The 27,626-nt window shown below is 42.0% G+C and overlaps 1 protein-coding gene across 1 annotated transcript in view; it reads right to left on the reverse strand.

Annotated features, from left to right (window-relative positions):
* LOC106582664 (kinesin heavy chain) overlaps positions 1 to 27,626 on the reverse strand; it is a 161,271-nt gene that overhangs the window by 23,654 nt on the left and 109,991 nt on the right. The window contains exons 18-24 of the mRNA XM_014165938.3: positions 22,908 to 23,025; positions 22,609 to 22,673; positions 22,332 to 22,441; positions 19,832 to 19,933; positions 15,130 to 15,190; positions 14,701 to 14,772; positions 12,223 to 12,327 (exon numbers count right to left, since the gene is read on the reverse strand). Coding sequence (XP_014021413.3) covers positions 12,223 to 12,327; positions 14,701 to 14,772; positions 15,130 to 15,190; positions 19,832 to 19,933; positions 22,332 to 22,441; positions 22,609 to 22,673; positions 22,908 to 23,025 — 633 coding nt within the window. The remainder of the gene's footprint in view (positions 1 to 12,222; positions 12,328 to 14,700; positions 14,773 to 15,129; positions 15,191 to 19,831; positions 19,934 to 22,331; positions 22,442 to 22,608; positions 22,674 to 22,907; positions 23,026 to 27,626) is intronic.

Genomic DNA, 27,626 nt, shown 5'->3' on the forward strand with positions numbered 1-27,626 from the left:
AGTAAGACATTTCTGTTCTACTAATGCTGTGTTTTTGTCAGGGTGCATACTCCAGCTCCCTGCAGCTAGTCTCAGCGTGTGGTCAAGGAGGGATTTTACTCGTGATAGGGGTATCTGGAGCTGACAATTGATTTAATGGGGTTGGTGATAAAACCTACAGCATGCATTTCATAGAATGAGTTGGTGTTTGATGAGAGGAACCTTGTCTTATGGGCCAAACTCTGGTTTCTGTACAATAAGAACAGTCTTCATAGCAAATGCTATCTGGCTGGGGGATACTCCTTTCTCATATAACAAGTCACATCTTGTGACCCATTCCACACAGCTGCTGTTTGTCATGTAGACTAAGGGGGTGTATCGTTGCTATAAAAGATCTTTGTATTCTTTGTATGTCAGGCTGCTCGGCCCAACAGTCAAGAGTGTTGGGTTGACTAGCTTCATTATTGCAATAATTAATCGATATTAAATAAAGATGAACGTAGACGTACGTCAGGGGTGAATAAAAAAATAAAACGGTTTAAGGTTTAAACATTATATGACTGGTCTACAAAGTCTGGGCAATAGTCTCAGAAATAGTTGGTGTCTGTCCACTTTGGTGAAAGTATGGGAAATTGACTGATCTCTAACCAACGACACTATAAACGCTTAGGGTATATTCTCCATCCGGGTACTATATTTCAAATAAAACTGCCCACAAGGCCTGATTTTTTTTTTCTTCCGCCGTATGAGAGGAGTTGCTATATTTATCGAATAAACCTTTTTTCCATACAGTTAGAGCGAATTAAGGTTGAATCTCGACATAACTTATAACATAGTACAAAGCCCAACTCAGGTTTTTTTTTATCAAGATAATAATCATTACGGAGCGATTGTGATGTAATAAAGGAATTTAATTCCAGGTCTGTCTCCAAATTACTGAATGTTGATTTAACTCGTTGAGGCTATTTTCTGGTAATTGTGTCGTTATTATGTACAGAGATATTAAGACTACAAACCATTATATTGGGTTATTTGCGGGATTTACTTATCATATATATATTACTGACTGAAATCTGAGTTTCTGATTGTAATTCAACTATTGCCATGTTTGTCTTAGATACAGTTGAAGTCGGAAGTTTACATACACTTTAGCCAAATACATTTAAACTCAGTTTTTCACAATTCCTAACATTTAATCCTCATAAAAATTCCCTGTCTTAGGTCAGTTAGGATCACAACTTTATTTTAAGAATGTGAAATGTCAGAATAATGGTAGAGAGAATGATTTATTTCAGCTTTTATTTCTTTCATTACATTCCCAGTGGGTCAGAAGTTTACATACACTCAATTAGTATTCGGTAGCATTGCCTTTAAATTGTTTCACTTGGGTCAAACGTTTCAGGTAGCCTTCCACAAGGTTCCCATAATAAGTTGGGTGAATTTTGTCCCATTCCTCCTGACAGAGCTAGTGTAACTGAGTCAGGTTTGTAGGCCTCCTTGCTCGCACACGCTTTTCAGTTCTGCCCACAAACGTTCTATGGGATTGAGGTCAGGGCTTTGTGATGGCCACTCCAATACCTTCTTTGTTGTCCTTAAGCCATTTTGCCACAACTTTGGAAGTATGTATGGGGTCAATGTCCATTTGGATGACCCATTTGCGACTAAGCTTTAACTTCCTGACTGATGTCTTGAGATGTTGCTTCAATATATCCACATCATTTTTCTTATTTCTTCCTCATGATGCAATCTATTTTGTGAAGTGCACCAGTCCCTCCTGCAGCAAAGCACCCCCACAACATGATGCTGCCACCCACGTGCTTCACGGTAGGGATGGTGTTCTTCGCCTTGCAAGCGTACCCCTTTTTCCTTCAAACATAACAATGGTCATCATGGCCAAACAGTTCTATTTTTGTTTCATCAGACCAGAGGACATTTCTCCAAAAAGTACAATCTTTGTCCCCATGTGCAGTTGCAAACCGTAGTCTGGCTTTTTTTATGCCGGTTTTGGAGCAGTGGCTTCTTCCTTGCTGAGCGGCCTTTCAGGTTATGTCGATATAGGACTTGTTTTACTGTGGATATAGATGCTTTTGTACCTATTTACTCCAGCATCTTCACAACGTCCTTTGCTATTGTTCTGGGAGTGATTTGCACTTTTCGCACCAAAGTACATTCATCTCTAGGCGACGGAATGCATCTCCTTCCTAAGCGGTATGACGGCTGTGTGGTCCCATGGTGTTTATACTTGCGTACTATTGTTTGATGAACGTGGTACCTTCAGGCGTTTGGAAATTGCTCCCAAGGATGAACCAGACTTGTGGAGGTCTACAATGTTTTTTCTGAGGTCTTGGCTGATTTCTTTTGATTTTCCCATGATGTCAAGCACAGAGGCACTGAGTTTGAAGGTAGGCCTTAAAATACATCCACAAGTACACCTCCAATTGACTCAAATGATGTCAATTAGCCTATCAGAAGCTTCTAAAGCCATGACATCATTTTGTGGAATTTTCCAACCTGTTTAAAGGCACAGTCAACGAAGTGTATGTAAACGTCTGACCCACTGGAATTGTGATACAGTGAATTATAAGTGAAGTAATCTGTCTGTAAACAATTGTTGGAAAAGTTACTTGTGTCATGCACAAAGCAGATGTCCTAACCGACTTGCCAAAACTATAGTTTGTTAACAAGAAATTTGTGGAGTGGTTGAAAAATGAGTTTTAATGACTCCAACCTAAGCTTCCGACTTCAACTGTACTGTAGGTATTGCAGCCAGTGTTTGTTTTAAGATGTAAACTGGACAATTTAGCAGCTTGCTTGGTTCAAATTGAAAGACTAATATATTCAACATGAATGGAGGACCCTACTGAATGGAGGACCCTAACGGTTTATTGCATTTAAAAAATGTGGCGTTTTTTTTTTTTAACCTTATGATAGAGGTAAACACAGAACGTTGTTTGAGAATGGGTTTATACATTACCGTTCAAAAGTTTGTGGTAACTTAGAAATGTTCTTGTTTTCCATGAAAACATGCATGAAATGAGTTGCAAAATGAATAGGAAATATAGTCAAGACGTTGACAAGGTTATAAATAATGATTTTTAATTGAAAAAATAATTGTGTCCTTCAAACTTTGCTTTCGTCAAAGAATCCTCTATTTGCAGCAATTACAGCCTTGCAGACCTTTGGCATCCTAGTTGTCTATTTGTTGAGGTAATCTGAATAGATTTCACCCCAGGCTTCCTGAAGCACCTCCCACAAATTGGATTGGCTTGATGAGCACTTCTTACGCACCATACGGTCAAGCTGCTCCCTCAACAGCTCAATAGGGTTGAGATCCGGTGACTGTGCTGGCCACTCCATTATAGACAGAATACCAGCTGACTGCTTCTTCCCTAAATAGTTATTGCATAGTTTGGAGCTGTGCTTTAGCTCATTGTCCTGTTGTAGGAGGAAATTGGCTCCAATTAAGCACCGTCCACAGGGTATGGCATGGCGTTGCAAAATGGAGTGATGGCCTTTCTTTTTCAAGATCCCTTTTACCCTGTATAAATCTCCCCCTTTACCACCACCAAAGCACCCCCAGACCATCACATTGCCTCCACCATGCTTGACAGATGGCGTCCAGCACTCTCCAGTATATTTTCATTTTTTCTGCGTCTCACGAATATTCTTCTTTGTGATCCGAATACCTCAAACTTATATTTGTCTGTCCATAACACTTTTTTTCCAATCTTCCTCTGTCCAGTGTCTGTTCTTTTGCCCATCTTAAATCTTTCATTTTTATTGGCCAGTCTGAGATATGGATTTTTCTTTGCAACTCTGCCTAGAAGGCCAGGTTCCCGGAGTCGCCTCTTTACTGTTGATGTTGAGACTGGGGTTTTGCGGGTACTATTTAATGAAGCTGCCAGTTGAGGACTTGTGAGGTGTCTGTTTCTCAAACTAAACACTCTAATGTACTTGTCCTTTTGCTCAGTTGTGCACCGGGGCCTCCCACTCTTTCTATTCTGGTTAGAGCCAGTTATGTTATTTTAATGGAGAAATTTACTTTTCTTTCAAAAACAAGGACATTTCTAAGTGACCCCAAACTTTTGAACGGTAGTGTGTGTGTGTGTGTACAGTGGGGGGAAAAAGTATTTGATCCCCTGCTGATTTTGTACGTTTGCCCACTTACAAAGAAATGATCAGTCTATAATTTTAATAGTAGGTTTATTTGAACAGTGAGAAACAGAATAACAAAAAAATCCAGAAAAACGCATGTCAAAAATGTTATAAAATGATTTTCTTCTTCCTGGGTGATGATTTCTGGATCGGGCAGTCTACTCAGAGTATCAGCGTTACCATGGTATCTATTTGGATTGTAGATTATTCTGTACTCATTGGCCCTGAGCCACACAGCCCAACATTGAACTCTTGGAGAGACCATTTGTGGTACTGACTTTTGATCATGGAACGGAGAGATCAGAGGCTCCCATATAAGTACTTGTGGAATCTCTAATCTCTGTATTCCGAATATGACAGCCAGTCCTTCCTTGTCCAGCTGGGAGTACTTTTTCTCCGCTGGCGACAATGTTCTTGACATGAACCTGATTGGTGCAGAGAAACCTTTCTCCATCCGGTGTCATAGCACCGCCCCCACACCATACGATTAGGCATCACACGATAAGATGAGGTCTCTGTCTGCTGAGTAGTGCCCAAGGACTTCTGCTGATTGCAGTAACACCTTTTACTTTGCAAACGCTTCTTTCTGACCATTTCAAGGCCACATCCTTCCTTAACAGTTGATGCAATGGAGCTAAGAGGGTAGAGAGGTTAGGGAGAAAGCAACTATAATAGTTCAGTAAGCCTAGATAGGCTTTCAGCTCTGTAAAGCTTGTTGGAGCTAGCGCTTCCACGACAGCCCTCACTTTAGCTTTGACAGTGTGTAACCCCTTGGCGTCCACCTTGTGACCCAGGTGCTGCACATCATCAGCTAACATCAGCTAGCAGTACTCCTCTTCAGCCGGAGACCGGCCTACTCCATCCTCCTCAAAACTTCACCCACGTTTCTGAGATGCTCCTCCTTCGTGACTCCCGTGACCAGAATGTAGTTGAGGTAAACCGCTACCTTGGCTATCTCCTGCAGAACTCCCTCCATGGTTCTTTGGAAGATAGCTGGTGCGGAAGACACCCTGAAAGGTAAGTGTTTCTAGGTAAACATCCCTATGTGGGTGTTTATGGTCAGGTACTTCTGTGAAGCTTCATACATTAGCACTTGATGATATACGTGACTCATGTCCAGTTTTGTGAACTGTTGCCCTCCGGTTAATGTTGAAAGCAAGTACTCCACTTTGGGTATGGGGTACTGCTCCAGAGATGAAACTCTATACATTTACAGTCAGCTTTTAGTCACCACATAATCTGATGGAACCATCTGGTTCGAGTATGGGAACAACTGGTGCTGCCTACTCAGAACTTAACAGGAATAATTATATCCTCTGCTAAGAGTCTGTCAATTTCCACATCCACTTTAGGCTTTATGGCATATGGAACTGATCTTGGCCTATAGAATCTGGGAGTAGCATCTGCAGTAACATGAATGGTAGCTTGGACCCCTTTTAATGTCCCTAGCTTTTCTTTGAAAACACACTTATGCTTTGAAAGCACCTGCGGCAGTGTCAATGTCTCTTTGGTGACATGTTTGATTTCATCCTGTTCAATTTTATTTCCTCCAGCCACCCTCTCCCTAGTAAACTGGAGCCAGCACCTTCCACTAGTAAGTGAGGCAGACTTTTATTTTGTCCTTGATATTCCACTTGAACATCAGCAACTCCAATCACAGTGATCTTCTCCCCTGTGTATGTTGAGTTTAATGGGTGTGTCTCTCCTTTTATGCACTTCAACTTTTTTCTACTTCTCATTGAATTGGGACCTGTTCATCAGTGTGACGCTACATCCTGTGTCTACAATTTCCACAATGAAAGGCTTCACCTTTTTCATATTTCGCCCCCTGTACACTGTACATTGAGAATGCTTGCTCTGCGTCTGCGCACTCACTTTCACTTTATCACTTGATTTGAGCAGTAGTTAGAGCATCGTGAGGTATTCGGTTTTCTGTCCATTTTCTGTAGCCCGTGGCTTTTTCTTATTGCGGCACACCCTCGCAATGTGTCCTATTATCCCACATGCATAACACTTTTCATGTTTTCATTTACAGTCAAACGCGGCCCTTTGCAACGATAAGTCTATATTGGCTGCTGCCCCACGGCTTTCCGTTCTTTGAAATTCAGTGTGCTCAGAGCTGCTCCCTTTTACTGTATGGCACGAAGTGGCGCCCCTTGCCTGAAAATCCAGTGCATTTCTATTCGCGTACTCCATGGCCTGGGCCAGTTTGAGTGCATTCTCAAACGTGAGATTAGGCTCTGACATCAAGCGTATTTGTATCATTAATCCCACACACCAGCCGATCGCGTAGCATTTGCAATAATGATTCCCATAGTTACAGTCCAGTGCTAGTTCTCAACACAGCCACACATTCCCCCACTGATTCCGTAGGTTTTTTCATGCGTGAATCAAACTTGAATCGTTACACTATTTCACTGGGTTTGGGGTTTAGTGATCTTTTAATAGATCGACTACCGTAATTTCCGGACTATAAGCCGCTACTTTTTTCCCAGGCTTTGAACCTCGCGGCTTAAACAATGACGCGGCTAATATATGGATTTTTCCCGCTTTCAAATAAAAATAAATAAATACAAAAAACACATTCTGTGACGTGCTCAGTTTTTTGGCGGCATGAAGCTTTCATTAGACCAATGAAATTGCCGAACGGGTTAAGGTCAAAAACTTTTTTGTTTACTGTTTAGATTAAATCGAGCGCGCTCAAACTTCCCATCATTCTGATTACGGTAGTCATTTTGTCACCCTCATCATGGCAAAGACACGGAGAAATGCATATGATGCAGCTTTCAAGTTGAAGGCGATTGATCTGGCTGTTGGAAAAGGAAATAGAGCTGCTGCACGGGAGCTTGGTCTGGAGCAATGACTTTCTTGGTAGGCTACTGTTTACTGCCAATAATTTTTTTTTGTTACAAGCCGTGTTTCGTTAAAGCCTATTTATTTTTGTTACAAGCCGTGTTTCGTTAAAGCCTGTGTAAAGTTCATTTGCTTCAATGTACCAGTAGGCACCTGCGGCTTATAGACATGTGCGGCTTATTTATGTTCAAAATAATTTTTTTTTTTAAATTCAGTGGGTGCGGCTTATATTCAGGTGCGCTCAATAGTCCGGAAATTACGGTAGATCCATGAATGACTTTTCTCCTGGTTTATCTGAGCTCAACAGTTTCTCATTAAGATGTATGTCTGTATAGCAACATCAGTTATTTTATTAGCAGCAAAGAAACGTTCCATTATTTCACAGTACTCCTCCCATTCCTGATTTTTAGGATCAAATGGTGGTAGCGAGCCTATGGTTGCCAAAGCTATCTCTTCTGATTCTCTCCCCCCTCACACAGTCAATAATTTGTCCTACCGATATCCAGGGAATCAGTCCTTCAAAATCTTCCACTGCTCACTTGAGTCTCACATCCAGCATTGTACACCAAACACTCCGTTGAATTTGTGGCAAACCTATCCAACGCAGTCCTCCATAGTTATCCTTGTCGCCAAATATGTAGTATCTTAAGATGCTTCTTAGATTGTTGACACCGGACACGTAAGTACAGTTTAGTATTTAATTGTAACTTAGAATAACATTCCCTAATGCACCTGGGGTAAACTACCTGACAGGCTGACTACACCGCTCGCGTCACGTGTGCGAGCGTTGCAAAATACATTTTGAAATCTATATTATTCAATTACTGCACCCACACTGCTCGCACGCACCAACGAGCGACTGCGTTGCCAAGGGCTAAAATAGAAGTCCGTTCTATTTGTGACGCAGATCGCGCTGCAAGTCCTGCCTCTCCCATCTCCACATTGGTTTATAGAAGCACGTGCCATCTCATTGGTTATACCCACGTGGGTGACTGAAAGACGAATGAGGTCAGTGGCGGTAATGCACCTAATTTGTGAAAGTTGCCAATCGCAATATAAAGTCAAGAGAAGGAAAAAGCCTGGAAGGAGGAGAAATGACTAGAAATGAGTCGCTTGACCGTTTTATGTGTGGATTAATTGGCGGAGTAGAGGACCCTGTGCATTTCAGGTAAAATAACAACTCACTGTTTATATCCCAGGACAAATTAGCTAGCAACAGCAAGCTAGCTAAATAGGACAAATTAGCTAGCTAAATTGCCATAAATGTTTAATGCTTTTCGACCTGTCCCCAAATTAATATAATTGGTTCAGAGTTTGTTTTGATATTTTAACCTGCGTGTCGTGATCGCGTTTGGTGTGGGGGGACAAAATATATTTATGCACGATGGCGCACGCGTGCAGCCAGTTTGGGTTCCGTGTGAGGCTTTCTCAAGCATGGTTATAAATGCAGACCTTTGGAAGATCATTAAAAAAACAATAACATGAGGTAGTCTTGAAAACCTGACCCTAGGCAAGTGATTAATGTCTGGTTTCAATGACAGACTCTTTAGGAAACTTCTATAAGTGAAAGACAATTGTTCCGGGGTGGGTTCTCTTCAGACAGACAACTCTCCCAACAAATAACAAGTCAGGCAATGACAGAACGTCGAAAATCAAAACCAAAGTTTTCAGGCAAAACTTTTGTAATGGTTTTAGTGAATGTAGACGATGCAAACTAGCCACATGCGAAATGCACAAATAAAAAGTAACCTCTATCTTGCTAGCTACTATTTTGTATTTTATTCAAGCAGATAAGGTAGTGACGTAGTTCCTCTATGCCAAACTGATGTTCTATTACATACAGACGCTTTTAAGCCAGAGTATTTGAACATTTTGGAAGCTAGAGAGACTAGCATAACAGCTCAGTTAGAGTTGAGCAACTATCCACATATATATTTTTCTATTCTTTAAGTTCACAATACTCAATGTGGAAACTTTCATTTTTCTAATCACACTTTCTGCCATTGTGTCAGACATGTTGGATACAGTGATGGGCCAGTGGCTTCCCTCCCCAGCACATGTTGCACTCCTCCTCCTGGTCCTCCTGTCTGTTGCTTCAGTTGGGGCATAGCCCCCATGCACATCCTCAAGACCCCTATCACAAGGGTCGCCCCACAAACCCCCCTACTAAACCCTTCCATCCTAACGAGCCCCCGCTCTACCTTACATATCTTAATGCTGGAGGGGCTGGACAGCTCATGGCACACTACCTTGGGATGCACCCCAGGCAGAACGGGACAGAGAGAGGGACAGGGACAGACAGCGGGACAGGGATTTAGAAGGGTGGTACGGTGCCAGTGGGATTGTCTCTATAAGGTAATCTTACCAAGAGGCCAACTCTTCCTCCAAGTATTTGCACCACTCGCACCACTCAGCGCAAGAGAGAGGGGAGAAGGTCTACAGACGGGACAGCCTGGGCTTTAGAGGCCACGGCAGACACCGTAACCACCCCTCACACAACGACAGCAGCTACCACAGTTTGTGAATAGCACAAGGTAAAATGAGATGTGAATATCAGTGACAAAAAATGGTCCTAAAAAAGTTTTGCCATGGTATTGTGATACTACTAGGTATTGTGATACTTTGGCTTGGCATTGTTTTGTGGGTAATATTTAGCATTGTGACAACCCTAATAAATAATGTAATTTCATATGGGTTTAGCCACATTTCAGGTGAACCCTGGGTCTATTTTGACACATGTAAAATGTTTGCAATCATCTGTTTCAGTGTTCATGCGTTAGTGACAGCACTTTCAATTTCCACCAATTTTAGACAATGGTGTTTGCAATAACCTGTTTCAGTGTTTATATGGAGTTTTACTAGGTCTGTTTGTACCAGTTAGTAGCTGTTACGTTCGGACTGACCCCTTTTTAATAAGACCGGTCCCCCAGACAAATTCAAAGAGTTTAAAAAAGTAGTAACTTTCTGAGATCTGTATTCAAATGGTTTTAAAGTTTTCATTTTGTGTTGTCCTCCAGGAAAAATGTTTCTTTCCACAAAGCATAGTTAACTATAGTTATCCCAGGTCTGGTGTGTGTGCCAGTCAGCAGGTAAATCTACCAAATGAAAGTGTGTGTGTGTGTGTGTATGAGAAAGCATGTTACTGTGTGTGTGCACGCACTGTGTGTGTCCATTTGACTCAGTCTGTAGAGCCACCTCTGTATTACAGCAACAGCAGTATAAGTAACATTACATTTCCTGCTGCTTTGTTTTTAGAGGAACTTTTATCTGGCTCTGCAGTACAGGGTGATTGATGTATCTGGCTCTACAGTACTTAGTACCCAGAGGATAGCAATGGCGAACAGCACAGCCAGGACAAAAATTATTTGCTTTGTCCCTTCTGTCCCTCTCCTACTTATTCTGCTCTGTTTGAATTCCCCTCACTCTCTCACTGGTGCTCAAACACTAAGTCATAGGTGCACTTTTAGAAAAAAAGGTGCTAAGTAGAACCATTCAGTGTTCTTCGGGTTTGTCCCCATTGGGGAACCCTTTTTGTTGCTGGGTAGGACCCTTTGCAGAGGGGTTCTATCTATAAACCTCTATGTAGGGTTCTTCAAAGAACCCCCTGTATATGGTTCTACCTAGAACCCTCTGAAGAACCATTTTATAATAAAAAATAATCTTCCTTGAATTGTGTATGAAGGGTTCTACCGAGAACGCTTTTATCTTTGGAGGGTTCTTCATAGAACAGGTAGAACCCACCAACCTTATTAGCCTTTCAGATTCAATTATTTATGACAATACATATGAATATCATAAGGCCTTTCTTTGAGGGTGTAGTTATACCCTAAAACAGTGGTATTAGGAATCTCCAGGTTTACAGGCCACATCAGGCCTGCAAGTCACATTATGCTGGCTTGCAAAGTGATGTGTAATTCCTATTGGAATCCAGCTAGAGTTAGGATAGCCGACAAGTGGAATTGTTAATCACACGCAACCTGCATTCAGCCAGGGTAGGGAAGATTTAATACTGAGACTACCTCAATCATCTAAACTGGAACAACTAATAGGTGCAATAAATCCAATTACTAACAGATTGGATTAGTTTCGAAAACTGTATGTTATTTATGTTTGTGTAGCATAAAATGTATCAACCAATCAATGTACATGCAAAAACACATATTACAGTAAAACAAACAATTCTGAAAATTTCCCTGCAAATTATCATGCTGGGAATTATGTATATTTATAAATTTTTTCCTCTTTTTTTACCCCTTTTTTGTGATATCCTATTGGTAGTTACAGTTTTGTCCCATCGCTGCAGCTCCCGTGCGGACTTGTGAGAGGTGAAAGTCGAGAGTCATGCGTCCTCTGAAACGCGACCCCGCCAAGCCGCACTCCTTGCTTAATCCGGAAGCCAGCAGTACCAATGTGTTGGAGGAAACACCATACAGCTGGTGACCGAAGTCAGCGTGCATGTGCCCAGCCACCACAAGGAGTCGCTAGAGCGCGATGGGACAAGGACATCCCAGCTGGCCAAACACTCCCCTAAAACCGACGACGCTGAGCCAATTGTGCGCCGCCTCATGGTTCTCCCGGTCGCGGCCGGTTGCAACACAGCCTGGGATCGAACCCGGACCTGTAATGACACCTCTAGCAGTGCGAAGCAGTGCCTTAGACCGCTGCGCCACTCGGGAGGCCCATGTAGAACCCTTCTTGCCTTCCAAAGAATCCTTCTTGCCTTTCAAATAACTATTTTTTCCAAAAACAATTCTTAGTATGTTAAAGGTTCTAGGTAGAACCCTTTGACTTACAAAGAACCCTTGTCTTCCAAAAAGGGTTCTTCTGATCAGAACAGTTCTTGGTAGAACCCTATCCCTCCTCAAAGAACCTTTTTGGAACACTTTTTTCTAAGAGTGTGTGTATGGAATGGAAATGGGCTTTGGAGTTTTTATGCAGGCTACAACTAGGGCCAGGGCCTGTATTCAGAAAGAGTCTGAAAGGAGGTCCCTGCTGTTCTTATAATCTAATTCATTATGAACCTTAGACAAACCAGGGGGCCAATGTATCTTTGCATATCAGAGTAAGACTGCTGATCTAGGATCAGGTCCACCTGTTCATATCATCTTATTCATTATAATCATATTTTTATTAAAATGTTATTCAATTAATCACCATTTCAGCACTCCTACTCTGAGACTTTGTCAAGAGTCCAGGCCTCTCTGCTCCACACACTCAACACATTCATCCACCTACCTGTTTGTGAACTTTTGTAAGCTGGTCCAGGTTGTTCTCAAGAAAGGAAATCTTCTGCTTCTGGTGGCTACATCCCCCGCTATCATCTGGCTCCATCTCTGAATGCTGCAGCGGGAAGAAACAGAGTGGGAGAGAAAGAGAGAGGAGATAAAGAGAGAGAATGAGAGAATGTGGTTAAGATCACACTAGATATCATGAACTATTAAATCATTTAGATTAATGGTCACCAACCGGTCGATCGATCCTAGGCATTCCTAGTCGGTCACCAAACATTTATGTGAAAAACCCAACGATGTAGTCAACCTTGCATTCCTATTTCTTTTATTCGTTTTGAGCTGTTGGCAGTAGGTGCATTTGATTCAGCAGCCCTAGCGCCGGGAAGGCAAAGTGTTCCCATTTTTAACCATTTCAAGTGTCTGAAGATAGAGCTCTGTCTACCCGGCAGCTGCTGTTTTTATGAGTAAGTTCATGTTTAAGTTGTTATTCAGCACTGTCTTTGCACATTTTATGGCTTATAAAGTGTTGAACATTCTCGCTACTTCCACTGACGCCACAACAAGCTCTGAAGCTGCAATAAATGAGTATAGCAAAGTGTTTCCGGTAAGCTTGTTTTGCTACTATTAATGGTTTGTGTCTTTTTTAATATTGAGGAATATTTCACTTTCTCTGGTCATAGGAGTAACAACATGAATTGGGGCATGAGGCAGAAATAATGCAGTGCGACTTGAGTTTCGCCATCAGATGAGAGACTGTGTACCCTTTTTCTTAGCGGAGGGAGAGTGGAGGGTCGGTGAGGTGAGTAGAGTGTGAGGCAGCCTCACACTGCTCCCTCCCTCCCCTCAGACTGACCATCAGATGCAGGCCATCAGTCCAGTAAAAAAAAATATATATATTTAATATGGTCACATAGCTGTGCCTCACAAGTACATTGAACAAAAATATAAACGCAACATGTAAAGTGTTGGTCTCATGTTTCATGGGCTGAAATAAAAGATCCCAGAAAATGTCCATACGCGCAAAAAGCTTTTTTCTCTAAAATGTCCTGCACAAATGTGTTTACATCCCTGTTAGTGAGCGTTTCTCCTTTTCCAAGATAATCCATCCACCTGACAGGAGTGGCATATCAAGAAGCTGATTAAACAGCATGATCATTACACAGGTGCACATGGGTGCTGGGGACAATAAAAGCCCACTCTAAAATGTGCAGCTTTGTCACACAACACAATGCCACAGATGTCTAAAGATTCGAGGTGGCATGCAATTGGCATGCTGACTGCAGTAACGTCTACCAGAGCTGTTACCAGAGAATTGAATGTTAATTTCTCTACCATAAGTCGCCTCCGACATCGTTTTAGAGTATTTGGCAGTGCGTCCAACCGGCCTCACAACCGCAGACCACGTGTATGGCATCGTGTGGGCGAGTGGTTTGCTGATGTCAACGTTGTGAACAGAGTGCCCTATGATGGCAGTGGGGTTATGGTATGGGCAGGCATAAACTACGGACAATGAACACAATTGCATTTTATCAATGGAAATTTGAATGCAGAGATACCGTGATGAGATCCTGAGGCCCATTGTCGTGCCATTCATCCGCCGCCATCACCTCGTGTTTCAGCTTAATAATGCACGGCCGGCCCCATGTCGCAAGGGTCTGTACACAATTCCTGGAAGCTGAAAATGTCCAGGTTCCTCCATGGCCTGCATACGTACCAGGCATGTCACCCATTGAGCATGTTTGGGATGCTCTAGATCGACGTGTACAACAACGTTTTTCCAGTTTCCGCCAATATCCAGCAACTTTGCAAAGACATTGAAGAGGAGTGGGACAACATTCCACAGGCCACAATCAACAGCTTGATCAACTCTATGCGAAGGAGAGGTGTCGCGCTGCATGAGGCAAATGGTGGTCACACCAGGTACTGACTGGTTTTCTGATCCACAAACCTACTTTTTTTTTTAAGATGCATACGCACTGTGACAAACATACGCATATCTGTATTCACAGTCATGAGAAATCCATTGATTACGGCCTAATGAATTAATGTCAATTGACATATTCTTATATGAACTGTAACTCAGTAAAATCTTTGAAATTGTTGCATGTTGCATTTACTGTATATTTTTGTTCAGTGTTATACAACAAATTATACAGTGATCATACACCTAAAGAAAATTATATAATAAAAACATGGTCTATGAAGAACAACATTGGCAGGGCAATTCAAGCATAGACCCAATACATTATCTCTGTATATTGGCTATAGCCTACTGCACAAACCGCATTGCTACAGAACTGTTTTTAATTGGTTAATATTGCATAACATAAGCTGACGTTTTTTAAGTCATGTTTAAAAAAAAGAAGCTGATCGGAAGATCTCGGCTTGCATTTTGACTCAGAAAGTGATCTTGACTCATCTTCTTCAGTCTTCCTCTCCCTCCTTTACTCCCTCTCTTTCTCTTCGTCCTTTACTCACTTACCCTTTTGACTCGAGTTGTGAGGTCTTGAACAAAAAGCTTCCGCAGGTTGTGCAGTGTCTGGAGTTCACGAGCCTGTGGAATAAAGAGAGAGGAAAAAGACAGGAAGAGAGAGAGTTGGAGAGAGAGAGAGAGAGAGAGTTGGGGAGAGAGAGAGTTGGAGAGAGAGAGAGTGAAATAGAGAGAAAAGGAAAGTGGGAAAGAAGGAGGAATAGAGGCACGGAGGGTTGGAGAAAGAGAGGGAGCGTGAGAGGAGATATGGAGAGAGAAAAACAAGAGGTTTGCACAAAGAGTGGGCAAAGAGAGAGAAAGAAAGATAGAGAAAGAGGAGGTGCATTAGTGAATCGTGATCAAATTCTCCTACAGTGGATTAAATTGAATTTCAGAGAGAGAGAGAAAGTGAGAGAGAGATAGAGGGAGATAGATACTCACCACAGTCTCCTCCAGTCCTTTAAGGTCCTGCTTAGACTGCTCGTGGCGCTCATGAAGAAATCTGGCAAAATGTGGAAAGAGCAAATACATACAGTTGAAGTCAGAAGTTTACATACACCTTAGCCAAATACATTTAAACTCAGTTTTTCACAATTCCTGACATTTAATCCTTGTAAAAATTCCCTGTCTTAGGTCAGATAGGATCACCACTTTATTTTAAGAATGTGAAATGTCAGAATAATAGTAGAGAGAATGATATATTTCAGCTTTTATTTCTTTCACATTGCCAGTGGGTCAGAAGTTTACGTACTCAATTAGTATTTGGCAGCATTGCCTTAAACAATGTAAACTTGGGTCAAACGTTTCGGGTAGCCTTCCACAAGCTTCCCACAATAAGTTGGGTGAATTTTGGCCCATTCCTCCTGACAGAGCTGGTGTAACTTTGTCAGGTTTGTAGGCCTCCTTGCTCGCACACGTTTTTTCAGTTTTGCCAACAAATCTTCTATGGGATTGAGGTCAGGGCTTTGTGATGGCCACTCCAAACCTTGACTTAGTTGTCCTTAAGCCATTTTGCCACAACTTTGGAAGTGTGATTGGGGTCAATGTCCATTTGGAAGATCCATTTGCGACCAAGCTTTAACTTCCTGACTGATGTCTTGAGATGTTGCTTCAATATATCCACATACTTTTCCTACCTCATGATGCCATCTATTTTGTGAAGTGCACCAGTCCCTCCTGCAGCAAAGCACACACACACACACACACACACGATGCTGCCACTCCCGTGCTTCACGGTTGGGATGGTGTTCTTCGGCTTGCAAGCCTCCCCCTTTTTCCTCCATACATAACAATGGTCATTATGGCCAAATAGTTATATTTTTGTTTCATCAGACCAGAGGACATTTCTCCAAAAAGTACGATCTTTGTCCCCATGTGCAGTTGCAAACCCGAAGTCTGGCTTTTGTATGGGGGTTTCGGAGCAGTGGCTTCTTCCTTGCTGAGCGGCCTTTCAGATTATGTCAATATAGGACTCGTTTTACTGTGGATATAGATACTTTTGTACCTGTTTCCTCCAGCATCTTCACAAGGTCCTTTGCTGTTGTTCTGGTATTGATTTGCACCTTTCGCATCAAAGTACGTTCCTCTCTATGAGACAGAATGCATCTCCTTCCTGAGTGGTATGACGGCTGTGTCGTCCCATGGTGTTTATACTTGCGTACTATTGTTTAAACAGATGAACGTGGAACCTTCAGGCATTTGGAAATTGCTCCCAAGGATGAACCAGACTTGTGGAGGTCTACAATTTTCTTTTTGAAGTCTTCGCTGATTTCTTTTGATTTTCCCATGATGTCAAGCATAGAGGCACTGAGTTTGAAGGTAGGCCTTGAAATACATCCACAGGTACACCTCCAATTGACTCAAATGATGTCAATTAGCCTATCAAAAGCTTCTAAAGCCATGACATCATTTTCTGGAATTTTCCAAGCTGTTGGACAGTGAACTTAGTGTATGTAAACTTCTGACCCTCTGGAATATAGTTTGTTAACAAGAAATTTGTGGAGTGGTTGAAGAACGACTTTTAATGACTCCAACCTAAGTGTATGTAAACTTCTGACTTCAACTGTACATACATCAATCACATTCAGTAACACTATACATTAGTAGCGTAATTTTTGTGTGTGTTTATAGACAATATGTAATGCAGGTCAGTGAACACGAGTTTATGTTTTGGCTGCTACCACACAGTGTTTTTAAAGTGTGTTTAGCCCAGAGCATAGCATGTCATGTCATGTCATGTCATGTCTGTGTGTGTGTGTGTGTGCGTGCGTGCGTGTGCGTGCATGCGTGCGTGCGAGAGCGCGGCCCAGAGCATGTTCAGTCAGCTAAATGTTAAGGGTTCTTGGTGGTCACTCATAATGGTAAACAAACAAACAGCTGGCCTCAATTCGCTCCCTACCCCCCTGGCCATAACCTTTCAATGTTTACTGATCTGTAAGGTGGAAGCAATGTGTTGGTGAGCTCTGCAAATATTGAAGGGTTAAGGGTGTTTCACTTGAGAGGTGCAGAGTGAACCAACCGGCTCCGCCAGGCTAAGGGATGGCACCATGGTGCTTTAGCGTCAATGACGCTGCGTTCAAAGTTCTAGTAAATTGCACTCTGTGCTGCTGCCGGCTTGCCTATTTCAAGTGAAAGGCCTTTTAGGGCTAAGGCTGTGGGGTACAGTCTTAGAAAAGGGTTATTTGTGGAGGGATAGGGTTCTATCAACAACCGTTTTCATCTGAAGAACCCTTTTTGGAAGACGAGGGTTCTTTGTAAGACAAACGGTTCTACCTTGAACCTTCTTCATCCTAAGAACCGTGAACCAACAGTGTTTTGTCTGGCACACAGAAAATTGGCCAGTGTTACCTAGTGTTGATTCAGGAGGTGAATTAACTCTGTAAAGAGTTAAATTAACACTCAGTGGTGTAACACCAGTGTTGATGTTAATAACCAGAGTTAAGTGTGATTGGTTATAGCTGCTGTCAGCCTACACTTTTAGAAAAAAACGGTTCCAAAAGGGTTATTTGTGGAGGGATAGGGTTCTACCAAGAACCATTTTGATTAGAATAACTCATTTTGGAAGACAAGGCTTCTTCATAAGTCAAAGGGTTCTAACTAAAACATTTAACATCCTAAGGAACTGTTTTTGGAAGAAAGTTATTTGAAAGGAAGTAAGGATTCTTTGGAAGGCCAGAAGGTTTCTACATAGAACCAAATATCATATTTCCCAGCATGATCTATAGCAGGGACATTTTCTGAGTTGTTTGTTTTACTGTAATATCTGTGGTTTTTATTGGTTGATTCATTTTATGATACACAAAGATAAATAACACACAGTTTTCTAAACTTAAATCAAATCAAATTGTATTTGTCACATGCGTCGGCTACAACAGTGAAATGCTTACTTACAAGCCCTTAACCAACAATGCAGTTTAAAGAAAAATAAGTGTTAAGTAAAAAATAGATAAGTAAAAAATTAAAGTAACAAATAATTAAAGAACAGCAGTAAAATAACAATAGCGAGGCTATATATATAGAGGGTACCGGTACAGAGCCAATGTGTGGGGGCAGCGGTTAGTCGAGGTAATTGAGGTACAGTACATGTACAGTAGGTATAGTTAAAGTGACTATGCATAGATAATAAACAGAGAGTAGCAGCAGCATAAAATCAGGGGGAGGGGGCAATGCAAATAGTCTGGGTAGCCATTTGATTAGCTGTTCAGGAGTCTTATGGCTTGGGGGTAGAAGCTGTTAAGAAGTATTTTGAACCTAGACTTAGCACTCTTGTACCGCTTGGCATGCGGTAGCGGAGAGAACAATCTTTGACTAGGGTGGCTGGAGTCTTTGACAATTTTTAGGGCCTTCCTTAGGGTAACTAATCCAATCTGTTCGTTTTCTAAACTAATCCAATCTGTTAGCAATTGGATGTGTTGTATTTGTTACTGAGATGGTTGTTCCAGTTTAGATGATTGAGGTAGTGTCAGTATTTAATCTTCCCTACCCTAGTAGTCATTCTGAATGCAGGTTGCGTGTGATTAACAATTCCACTTGTCGGCTATCCTAACTCTTGCTGGATTCCAATAGGAATTACACATCACTTTGCAAGCCAGCATAATGTGACTTGCAGGCGTGATGTGGCCTGTAAACCAAGAGATTCCTAACACCACTGTTTTAGGGTTTAACTATGCCCTCAAAGAAAGGTCTTATGATATATGTAATGTATTGTTGTAAATATTTACATTTTAAAGGCAAATAAGAAAGGTGGATTCTACCCGTTCTAGGAAGAACCCTCCAAAGATAAAATGGTTATTGGTAGAACCCTTCATAGAGGGTTCTAGGAAGAACCGTTCCTAGAGTGTTCTAGGTAGAACCATATACAGGGGTGCTTTGAAGAACCTTACATATAGGGTTCTAGATAGAACCCTCTGCAAAGGGTTCTATGCAGCACCAAAAAGGGTTCCCCTATGGGGACAAACCGAAGAACACTGTGTGGTTCTAGTTAGCACATTTGTTTTTTAAGAGTGCACCTATGACTTAGTGTTAGCGCACCAATGAGAGCGTGAGAGGAGTTCAAACAGAGCGGAATATGTAGGAGAAGAAGAAAAGGGACAAATCAAATTATATTTGTCCTGGCTGTGCCGTTCGTCATTTCTATCCTCTGGGCAGATTTCTTCTACGAGTGTAGCGTCAGCCTATAAGGATTGGTAGAAATGGCATTGTGGTACATGAAAAACAACCTCTCCCTCAACATCAGCAAAACACAGGAGTTGATTGTTGACTTCAGGAAGCAGAGGAAGGAACATGCCCTGATCCACCGCAGTAGAGAGAGTCAGCAGTTTTAAGTTCCTCGGCATCCACATCACCGAGACCTTGACATGGAACAACAATACCACCCCTTTTGTCAAGAGGGCGCAACCATCTCCAAATGGTTCTACCTAGCACAGAATCTACTAAAAAGGGTTTGCCTATGGGGACAAACCGAAGAACCCTATATGGCTCCCCTATAAAAGTGTATGGAGTAAATTGAGATGGTCTAAAAGAGACTCACGTCAGCTCCTCCAGTTGCAGGGTCATCTGACTCCTGAGACGGTGTGTGTGTGTGTGTGTGTGTGTGTGTGTGTGTGTGTGTGTGTGTGTGTGTGTGTGTGTGTGTGTGACTTACGTCAGCTCCTCCAGTTGCAGTGTCTTGTGGTGCTCCTGACTCCTAAGACGGTCAAAGTCGCTCCTCAGCCGCTCCAACTCCAGATGAAGACGATGGTTGCGACTGATCAGGACAGAAGAGGAGGGAGGACAATATATGAGAAACAGTTTGGTGTAGCCTTCCTAGTCTAGAATGCCAGGGGGTTAACTTTACCACAAATGTCATACGTTTAGATCCCATTTTATGAGGAAATTGGTTCTGGTTATGACTGATGGACAGGAGAGGAGGGTGAAAATGAGGGTGGAGAGAGGGCAAAGACAGAGAAAGTAGATGCTGTGAGGAACAGTCTGATGTTAATACACTTCTAGGGAGTTAACTTAACAACAATTTAAGTACATTTACTTCTAAAATGGTCATGAAATGGTCATAAATGGGACAACATGTTGGATTTTATATCTAACATGTATATAATGAATATATAAATCTGTGGAATAGATATACACTTGCTATGCTCTTACAATAAAATGGGATAGGAAAGTATAAGGCTGAGGCTGAGATTCTGGGTGGACATTTAGAGATTCTATAGGTGATTCTTCAACATGTGGTGCTCAAAATGCTTCAAGGCGTGTTAAAATATGCAGGCGGATGCTATGTTGGTTGGATAACAGGTAGGGTATAGAATAACAAAATAAAGGTACTGACAGGGAGGTCGTCACACAGTAGTACAGCTGCTATCTTGTGACTGAGGTAACACTGTGAGCATAACAAAGAGAGGGAGAGAGAGGGAGTGGTCGGTACTGGCTCAGTGAGGTCGTCAATGATCTTTGTAACCAGCACACTAGTACAGAAATCTACAGATGGAGGTAAGGTTGTGAGTCAGGTTAGGTAGAATGACAATGAGAGAGCAATGGGAGGGGGGGGGGGGAGAGGGAGAGAGGAGGGAGCGAGGACAACAGTGCAGATACATAGCATGACGGAGCATGACAAGGGTAGAGACTGACAGTAAAAAGGAGATGAAAGTACTGATTCACTGAGGTTGTCACACAAAGGAGTACATCTGCAGGCTATGTTGTGAGGTGACACTGTGAGGTAGAGTAGAGAATGACAATGAGAGGGAATCGAAGGGAGAGAGGGGGAGAGGAGGAGAGTGTCATGACTCTCCTGACAGTGGATCAAAGGACCCATCAGCTAGGCAAATGCTTTAAGATAGCCAGACCCCCTCTCTCCCACAGAAGAGGGGAAGGGGGGTGGGGGCTGTGCCGGTCTTGACACCTTAACACTGGGTCGTACATTTAGAGAGAATGTACTTTCTCTTCCTTGCCCTGCAGTATTGGAATACTGAAACGCCTTTGTTGCTGAGAGACTCTTGCCGACCAAAACATTTTTCTCCACGTCACGAATGGTTAAAACTACAAGACCAGACAGCGTGGAGCGGTGGCTACCCGGCAGAAAATGGTGAGACCCGTACATTGCCGGGTTACTAATGGCATGTAAAGTGGTTGGGAGCTGAACCCTGAATAATCAACCATTGATGCCAAAAGATGTGAGACATTAGTCTACACGTTAAAATGGTGAGAAACTGAAGCTCTCAACCTCAACACTAGAAAAGAAGATAACCTCACCTAGGAGACTAGAAACATTCACAGTCTGCAGTTGAAGAATCAGTTCCAACAAACATTCCACTAACAGAGAAGCTCTACAAAGAAGAAGGACATTGTGACCTCTGGTGGAAGACCAGAGCCTCACGTCGAGCCACTACCCATAGACGGATCAATTGGTTTCAACAGAGACAAAAGAGAAAGACATCTACGCATGAATACAGTATATTGCATTTCTTATCCGAATAAGCGGTGGTTAGGGTGCTAAGTATTCTAGTTACTGTGAGCGTAGTTTCCAAATGTATTTACGATAAGTTGACTCTCTTTGTCTCTGCCTCTCTTTATCTTTCCCCACCCCATTTCCATTGTATAACAAGCCATCATATCGTGTCAGTCCACTAGGGACTTTTATCTCATGTAAATGTGTATGTGTATTCTGTGTTACTATTTAGTTAGTTAGTAAATAAGTAATTAAGCCAATTTGTGTATTGATGATTCATCAATAAGGTTAGGGTTCTTGCAGATATCAAGGAGTATGCGACATTCAGAATGAGACTGATGAGGTAATGATTGATGTAAGAGATATCTATATATCTTTAGAGTTTAAGTTGGGAGATAGTAACTCGTTAAACAACTTTCCAGTGGTGCCCCAAATTCCTAATGAGTTAATTGTTACATGATCAATTTAATCGAGTAAAAATTAAACATAGTTAATTGATTTGATAAATAACAGTCATCAAATTAATGATAGTCACGTCACGACAAGAGGGAAAGGGAGCGAGAGAAGAAGATGATGGGAGAGAGGAGGAGAGGAAGGTACTTACTCAGTTAAAGGGAGATGAAGGGTGAGAGAGTGACAAACGGATATCTGAGGAGAGGGGGATAGAGGGGTAGAGGGTTATGGAGGGGAGAGAGGTACTGACTCAGTGAGGTCGTCAATGATCTTCTGTTTCTCGTTGATGTCGTCTCGGAGACGACCCAGCTGCTTGTGGTGCGTCTCACGGTGAGACTCCATCTGCTGCACCAGAGCCCTCTGAAACAGGGAGAGAAACAGACAGTTAGCACTCACACACAAACACAGGGAGACAGACATGCACAGGTGCACACACGCACAGGCACACATACAGCGTTTAATACACAAAATACATTGATTAAGGCTAATTGTATCATTTACCCCACATAGTCAGTAAGCATAGTTACCTTAACATCAGCAGACTCCTCGATGTCCGTCTGGTTCTCTCCCTTTGTCACCTCTGTCATGCTCTCTGAAACACACACAAATATTTGCATTTCAGCGTATGCCTACAAAAAAGTCACTTTACTGTCATTTCACTCGTCATTTCAGCGTCGCTGGAATGCATACACAGTGTTGCACTAATTGTAGTGTCAGTCATTGAGTCATGTACCCTGGGCCAGAAGTTTTACTTTGCACCTGGATTTTAAAACTCAGTTTAACACTGCACTGCATTATGTTGTAGTCATTGGGATGACAAATTTACCTTGGGCATGGAGTTTGGCCAGCTCTTCACTCAGAGAGTCGTAGTTATCCTCCAGCTGTCTGTTCTTCAGCTCTATGTTCTGCATGTACTCTGTCAGGGAGTGGATCTTCGCCTCATGCTGCACACACATAAAACACAATCAATGATACAACCAATGTTAGCTCCAATGTTATGACTAATGGGAATCAACCTCACACCCTAACATGATGATGAGGTGCAGGAAGATACTTGAACGAAAGCATAAGGTAACATCCACACATCAGGCATCAGAGCAAATTAGCTTTCCACTTAAATGACTAAGCACTCCAGAATGAGCCGAAAGGCACACTCAGACTAAATGAAGAGTTTCATTCCCAAATGCTATATATCCATTTTCAGAAATGTTGGTAAATTACCTTGGATTGTTTAAAGAACTTATAAAAAAGATTGGTGTGTTTTCACTATCTAATCATGGCATGGGGTTGACATGTACAGTATTTCGAGTCCAGTCTCAAGACCACTTATTGAGTTTCTTGGTCTTGTCTCTGAGTCAGAATTATTTTTACTCAGTCTTGACTCGTTCTCGTACTATAAGGACTCATCATTTCTTCCCGAGACCAGTGGAGTAAAAAACTCAAAATTACAGTGTCAGCTTCCATTCCATCAGTGCATTAAACTGCATCGCCATACCAAATGTCCACACTCCTTTCATGACATACATGTAATAATATCTTATCACCTATTGAAACCTGGGCTTCCTACTTTTCTTGTAGCATTAGTTAACTATTGTCCTTTACTAAAATATCATCAAACTTTGTCGCACTGGTCAAAATGTCCTTGATTCGCTGGTAGGGAAGAGTGAGGGAAATGTTTTTAAGTTGGGCGCTCACTATTAGCAAGGGGAGACCGGGGGAAGTTGTAACATATGTTGTAATTTTATCTGCTGAGTGGGTGCGGTTCCTGTTCAGACCTCCTTTTCCTGTAGTCCACAATCATCTCCTTTGTCTTGCTCACATTGAGGGAGAGATTGTTGTTCTGGCACCACACTGCCAGGTCTCTGACCTCCTCCCTATAGGCTGTCTCATCGTTGTTGGTGATCAGGCAAACCACTGTATGTCGTCAGCAAACTTAATGGGGATGTTGGAGTCGTGCTTGGCCACGCAGTCGTGGGTGAACAGGGAGTACAGGAGGGGACTAAGCACACATCCCTGAGGGGCCCCGGTGTTGAGGATCAGTGTGGCAGATGTTTTGTTGCCTACTCTTACAGTGGTTCCTCCTTTAAAAGTTGCGAGCTTGCACCGCGGGACTTAGAGGTACCCAGCGTCACGGCTTCATTGCTCCAGACCACCACAAGGGGGAGTTAGAGCACTCATTATGCATTTCGGTCCCAAGGTTTTTATATGACCAATCATATCGAGTGGTTCCAATGACGAATTTTGACGCGAGCCACGCTTGTCTTGTGGCGTTCTTCAACAAAGATGGCTGACAAAACATTATGGTGGAACCAGATGTAAGTTGTTATAACGATAACGAGTCAAACAAAACAATTACGATTGAGAATAATATGTTAGTTAATGTAGACACAAATGTTTGTGCATATTTTTTTGTCATAAAGTTAATTTACGAAAATAGCTATTTAGCAAGTTATCTGGCTATCTAGTCATTAGTCGGCTAGCTAGTGTTAGGAGAATGAATTTGTAATTTGTGTTGTTTAATGTTTTAGGAACTCCTGAGAAAACCAACAAACCAGGCTGTCGTCTTGTGAAACAGCGGATGTAAAGAATCTAGCTAGCTAAAGCATTTACTGCAAATTGAATGTACAGTTGTGTAAGCTTGCCATGCAATGCAGCTGATCATGTACTCTTCCTTAGCAAAAAAAGATGCGGTTCAGGTATAAATCTCTGAGACATTCTTTTTCAGTCATATCAAGCTCCATTATTCTGAATGATGCTGTGTCTGCATGTACAGTTGAAGTCGGAAGTTTACCTACACTTAGGTTGGAGTCATTAAAACTCATTTTTCAACCACTCCACAAATTTAGTTTTGGCAAGCCGGTTAGGACATCTACTTTGTGCATGACACAAGTAATTTTTCCAACAATTGTTTGCAGACAGATAATTTCACTTATAATTCACTGTATCACAATTCCAGTGGGTCAGAAGTTTACATACACTTCGTTGACTGTGCCTTTAAACAGCTTGGAAAATTCCAGAAAATGATGTCATGGCTTTAGAAACTAGGAACTGTTTGGCCATAATGACCATCGTTATGTTTCGAGGAAAAAGTGGGAGGCTTGCAAGTCGAAGAACACCATCCCAACCGTGAAACACAGGGTGTGGCAGCATCATGTTGTGGTGGTGCTTTGCTGCAGGAGGGTCTGGTGCTCTTCACAAATAGATGGCATCATGAGGTAGGAAAAGTATGTGGAAATATTGAAGCAACATCTCAAGACATCAGTCAGGAAGTTAAAGCTTGGTTGCAAATGGGTCTTCCAAATGGACAATGGCCCCAAGCATACTTCCAAAGTTGTGGCAACAAAGTCAAGGTATTGGAGTGGCCATCACAAAGCCCTGACCTCAATGAATATGAATCATGTCCTGTCTGCCGCTTTCTTACTATTACTATTACTTACTATTACTATTATTATAAATACAAGTTCAATCTGTACTTCAATGCAAATATGGTGTGCATTATAAAATGAGGAAGAAAGGTAGGGAGAGAGGTGTTTCCATTTTTCCATTTCTGTCTTCTACACCTCTCTCCCTACCTCGTCTTTCTTCCTCATTTTATAATGCACACCATATGTGCATTGAAGTACAGATTGAACTTGTATTTATAATATTACAACTGTCATAATTATAGTGCATGTATGTATTAATAACACCTGGATAATGAACTTCTTTCAATAAAGCGTTTCACATTCTCCATTGGTTGAAATTAAGAATCTCATTGAAATACTATCCTGTGTCCTCAGATTAATGCAGATGATGGGAGTTAGATATGCATAGTTTTTGTCTGTATATATGAATTACAAATCAATCATGTTTCTAGTATATTGCATAGTTACAATGTGTAATCATTGATGTCCCAGGAGTAGGAGTGGTAAACACTGTTGAAGTGTATAATTTTAATACATACAGTTGAAGTCGGGAGGTTTACATACACCTTAGCCAAATACATTTAAACTAAATTTTTCACAATTCCTGACATTTAATCCTAGTAAAAATGCCATGTTTTAGGTCAGTTAGGATCACCACTTTATTTTAAGAATGTGAAATGTCAGAATAATAGCAGAGAGAATGATTTATTTCAGCTTTTATTTCTTTCATCACATTCCCAGTGGGTCAGAAGTTTACAAACACTCAATTAGTATTTGGTAGCATTGCCATTAAAATTGTTGAACCTGAGTCAAATGTTTCGGGTAGCCTTTCACAAGCTTCCCACAATAAGTTGGGTGAATTTTGCCCAATTCCTCCTGACAGAGCTGGTGTGACTGAGTCAGGCCTCCTTGCTCGCACACGCAATTTCAGTTCTGCCCACTCATTTTCTATGGGATTGAGGTCAGGGCTTTGTGATGGCCACTCCAATACCTTGACTTTGTTGTCATTAAGCCATTTTGCCACAACTTTGGAAGTATGCTTGGGGTCATTGTCCATTTTGGAAGACCCATTTGAAATCAAGCTTTAACTTCCTGACTGATGTCTTGAGATGTTGCTTCAATATATCCACATCATTTTCCATCCTCATGATGCCATCTATTTTGTGAAGTGCACCAGTCCCTCCTGCAGCAAAGCACCCACACAACATGATGCTGCCACCCCTGTGCTTCACGGTTGGGATGGTGTTCTGCGGCTTGCAAGCCTCCCCCTTTTATTTGTAATTTTTTTCATCAGACCAGAGGACATTTCTCCAAAAAGTACGATATTTGTCCCCACGTGCAGTTGCAAACTGTAGTCTGGATTTTTCTGGCAGTTTTGGAGCAGTGTCTTCTTCCTGCTGAGTGGCCTTTCAGGTTATGTTGATATAGGACTGACTCGTTTTACTGTGGATATAGATACTTTTGTACCTGTTTCCTCCAGCATCTTCACAAGGTCCTTTGCTGTTGTTCTGGGATTGATTTGCACTTTTCGTACCAAAGTACGTTCAGCTCTAGAAGATAGAACGCGTCTCCTTCCTGAGCGGTATGACGGCTGTGAAGTCCCATGGTGTTTATACTTGCATACTATTGTTTGTACAGATGAACGTGGTACCTTCAGGCGTTTGGAAATTACTCCCAATAATGAAACTAAATGCATGCTCTTCAACTGATCGCTGCACACACCTGCCTGCGCGTCCAGCATCACTACTCCGGACGGTTCTGACTTAGAATATGTGGACAACTACAAATACCTAGGTATCTGGTTAGACTGTAAACTCTCCTTCCAGACTCACATTAAGCATCTCCAATCCAAAATTAAATCTAGAATCGGCTTCCTATTTTGCAACAAAGCATCCTTCACTCATGCTGCCAAACATACCCTCGTAAAACTGACTATCCTACTGATCCTTGACTTCGGCGATGTCATTTACAAAATAGCCTCCAACACTCTACTCAGCAAATTGGATGCAGTCTATCACAGTGCCATCTGTTTTGTCACCAAAGCCCCATATACTACCCACCACTGCAACCTGTATGCTCTTGTTGGCTGGCCCTCGCTTCATATTCATCGCCAAACCCACTGGCTCCAGGTCATCTATAAG

The sequence above is a fragment of the Salmo salar genome, chromosome 22 (assembly GCF_965601325.2).
Source record: "Salmo salar chromosome 22, fSalSal1, whole genome shotgun sequence".
NCBI classification, from domain to species: domain Eukaryota; kingdom Metazoa; phylum Chordata; class Actinopteri; order Salmoniformes; family Salmonidae; genus Salmo; species Salmo salar.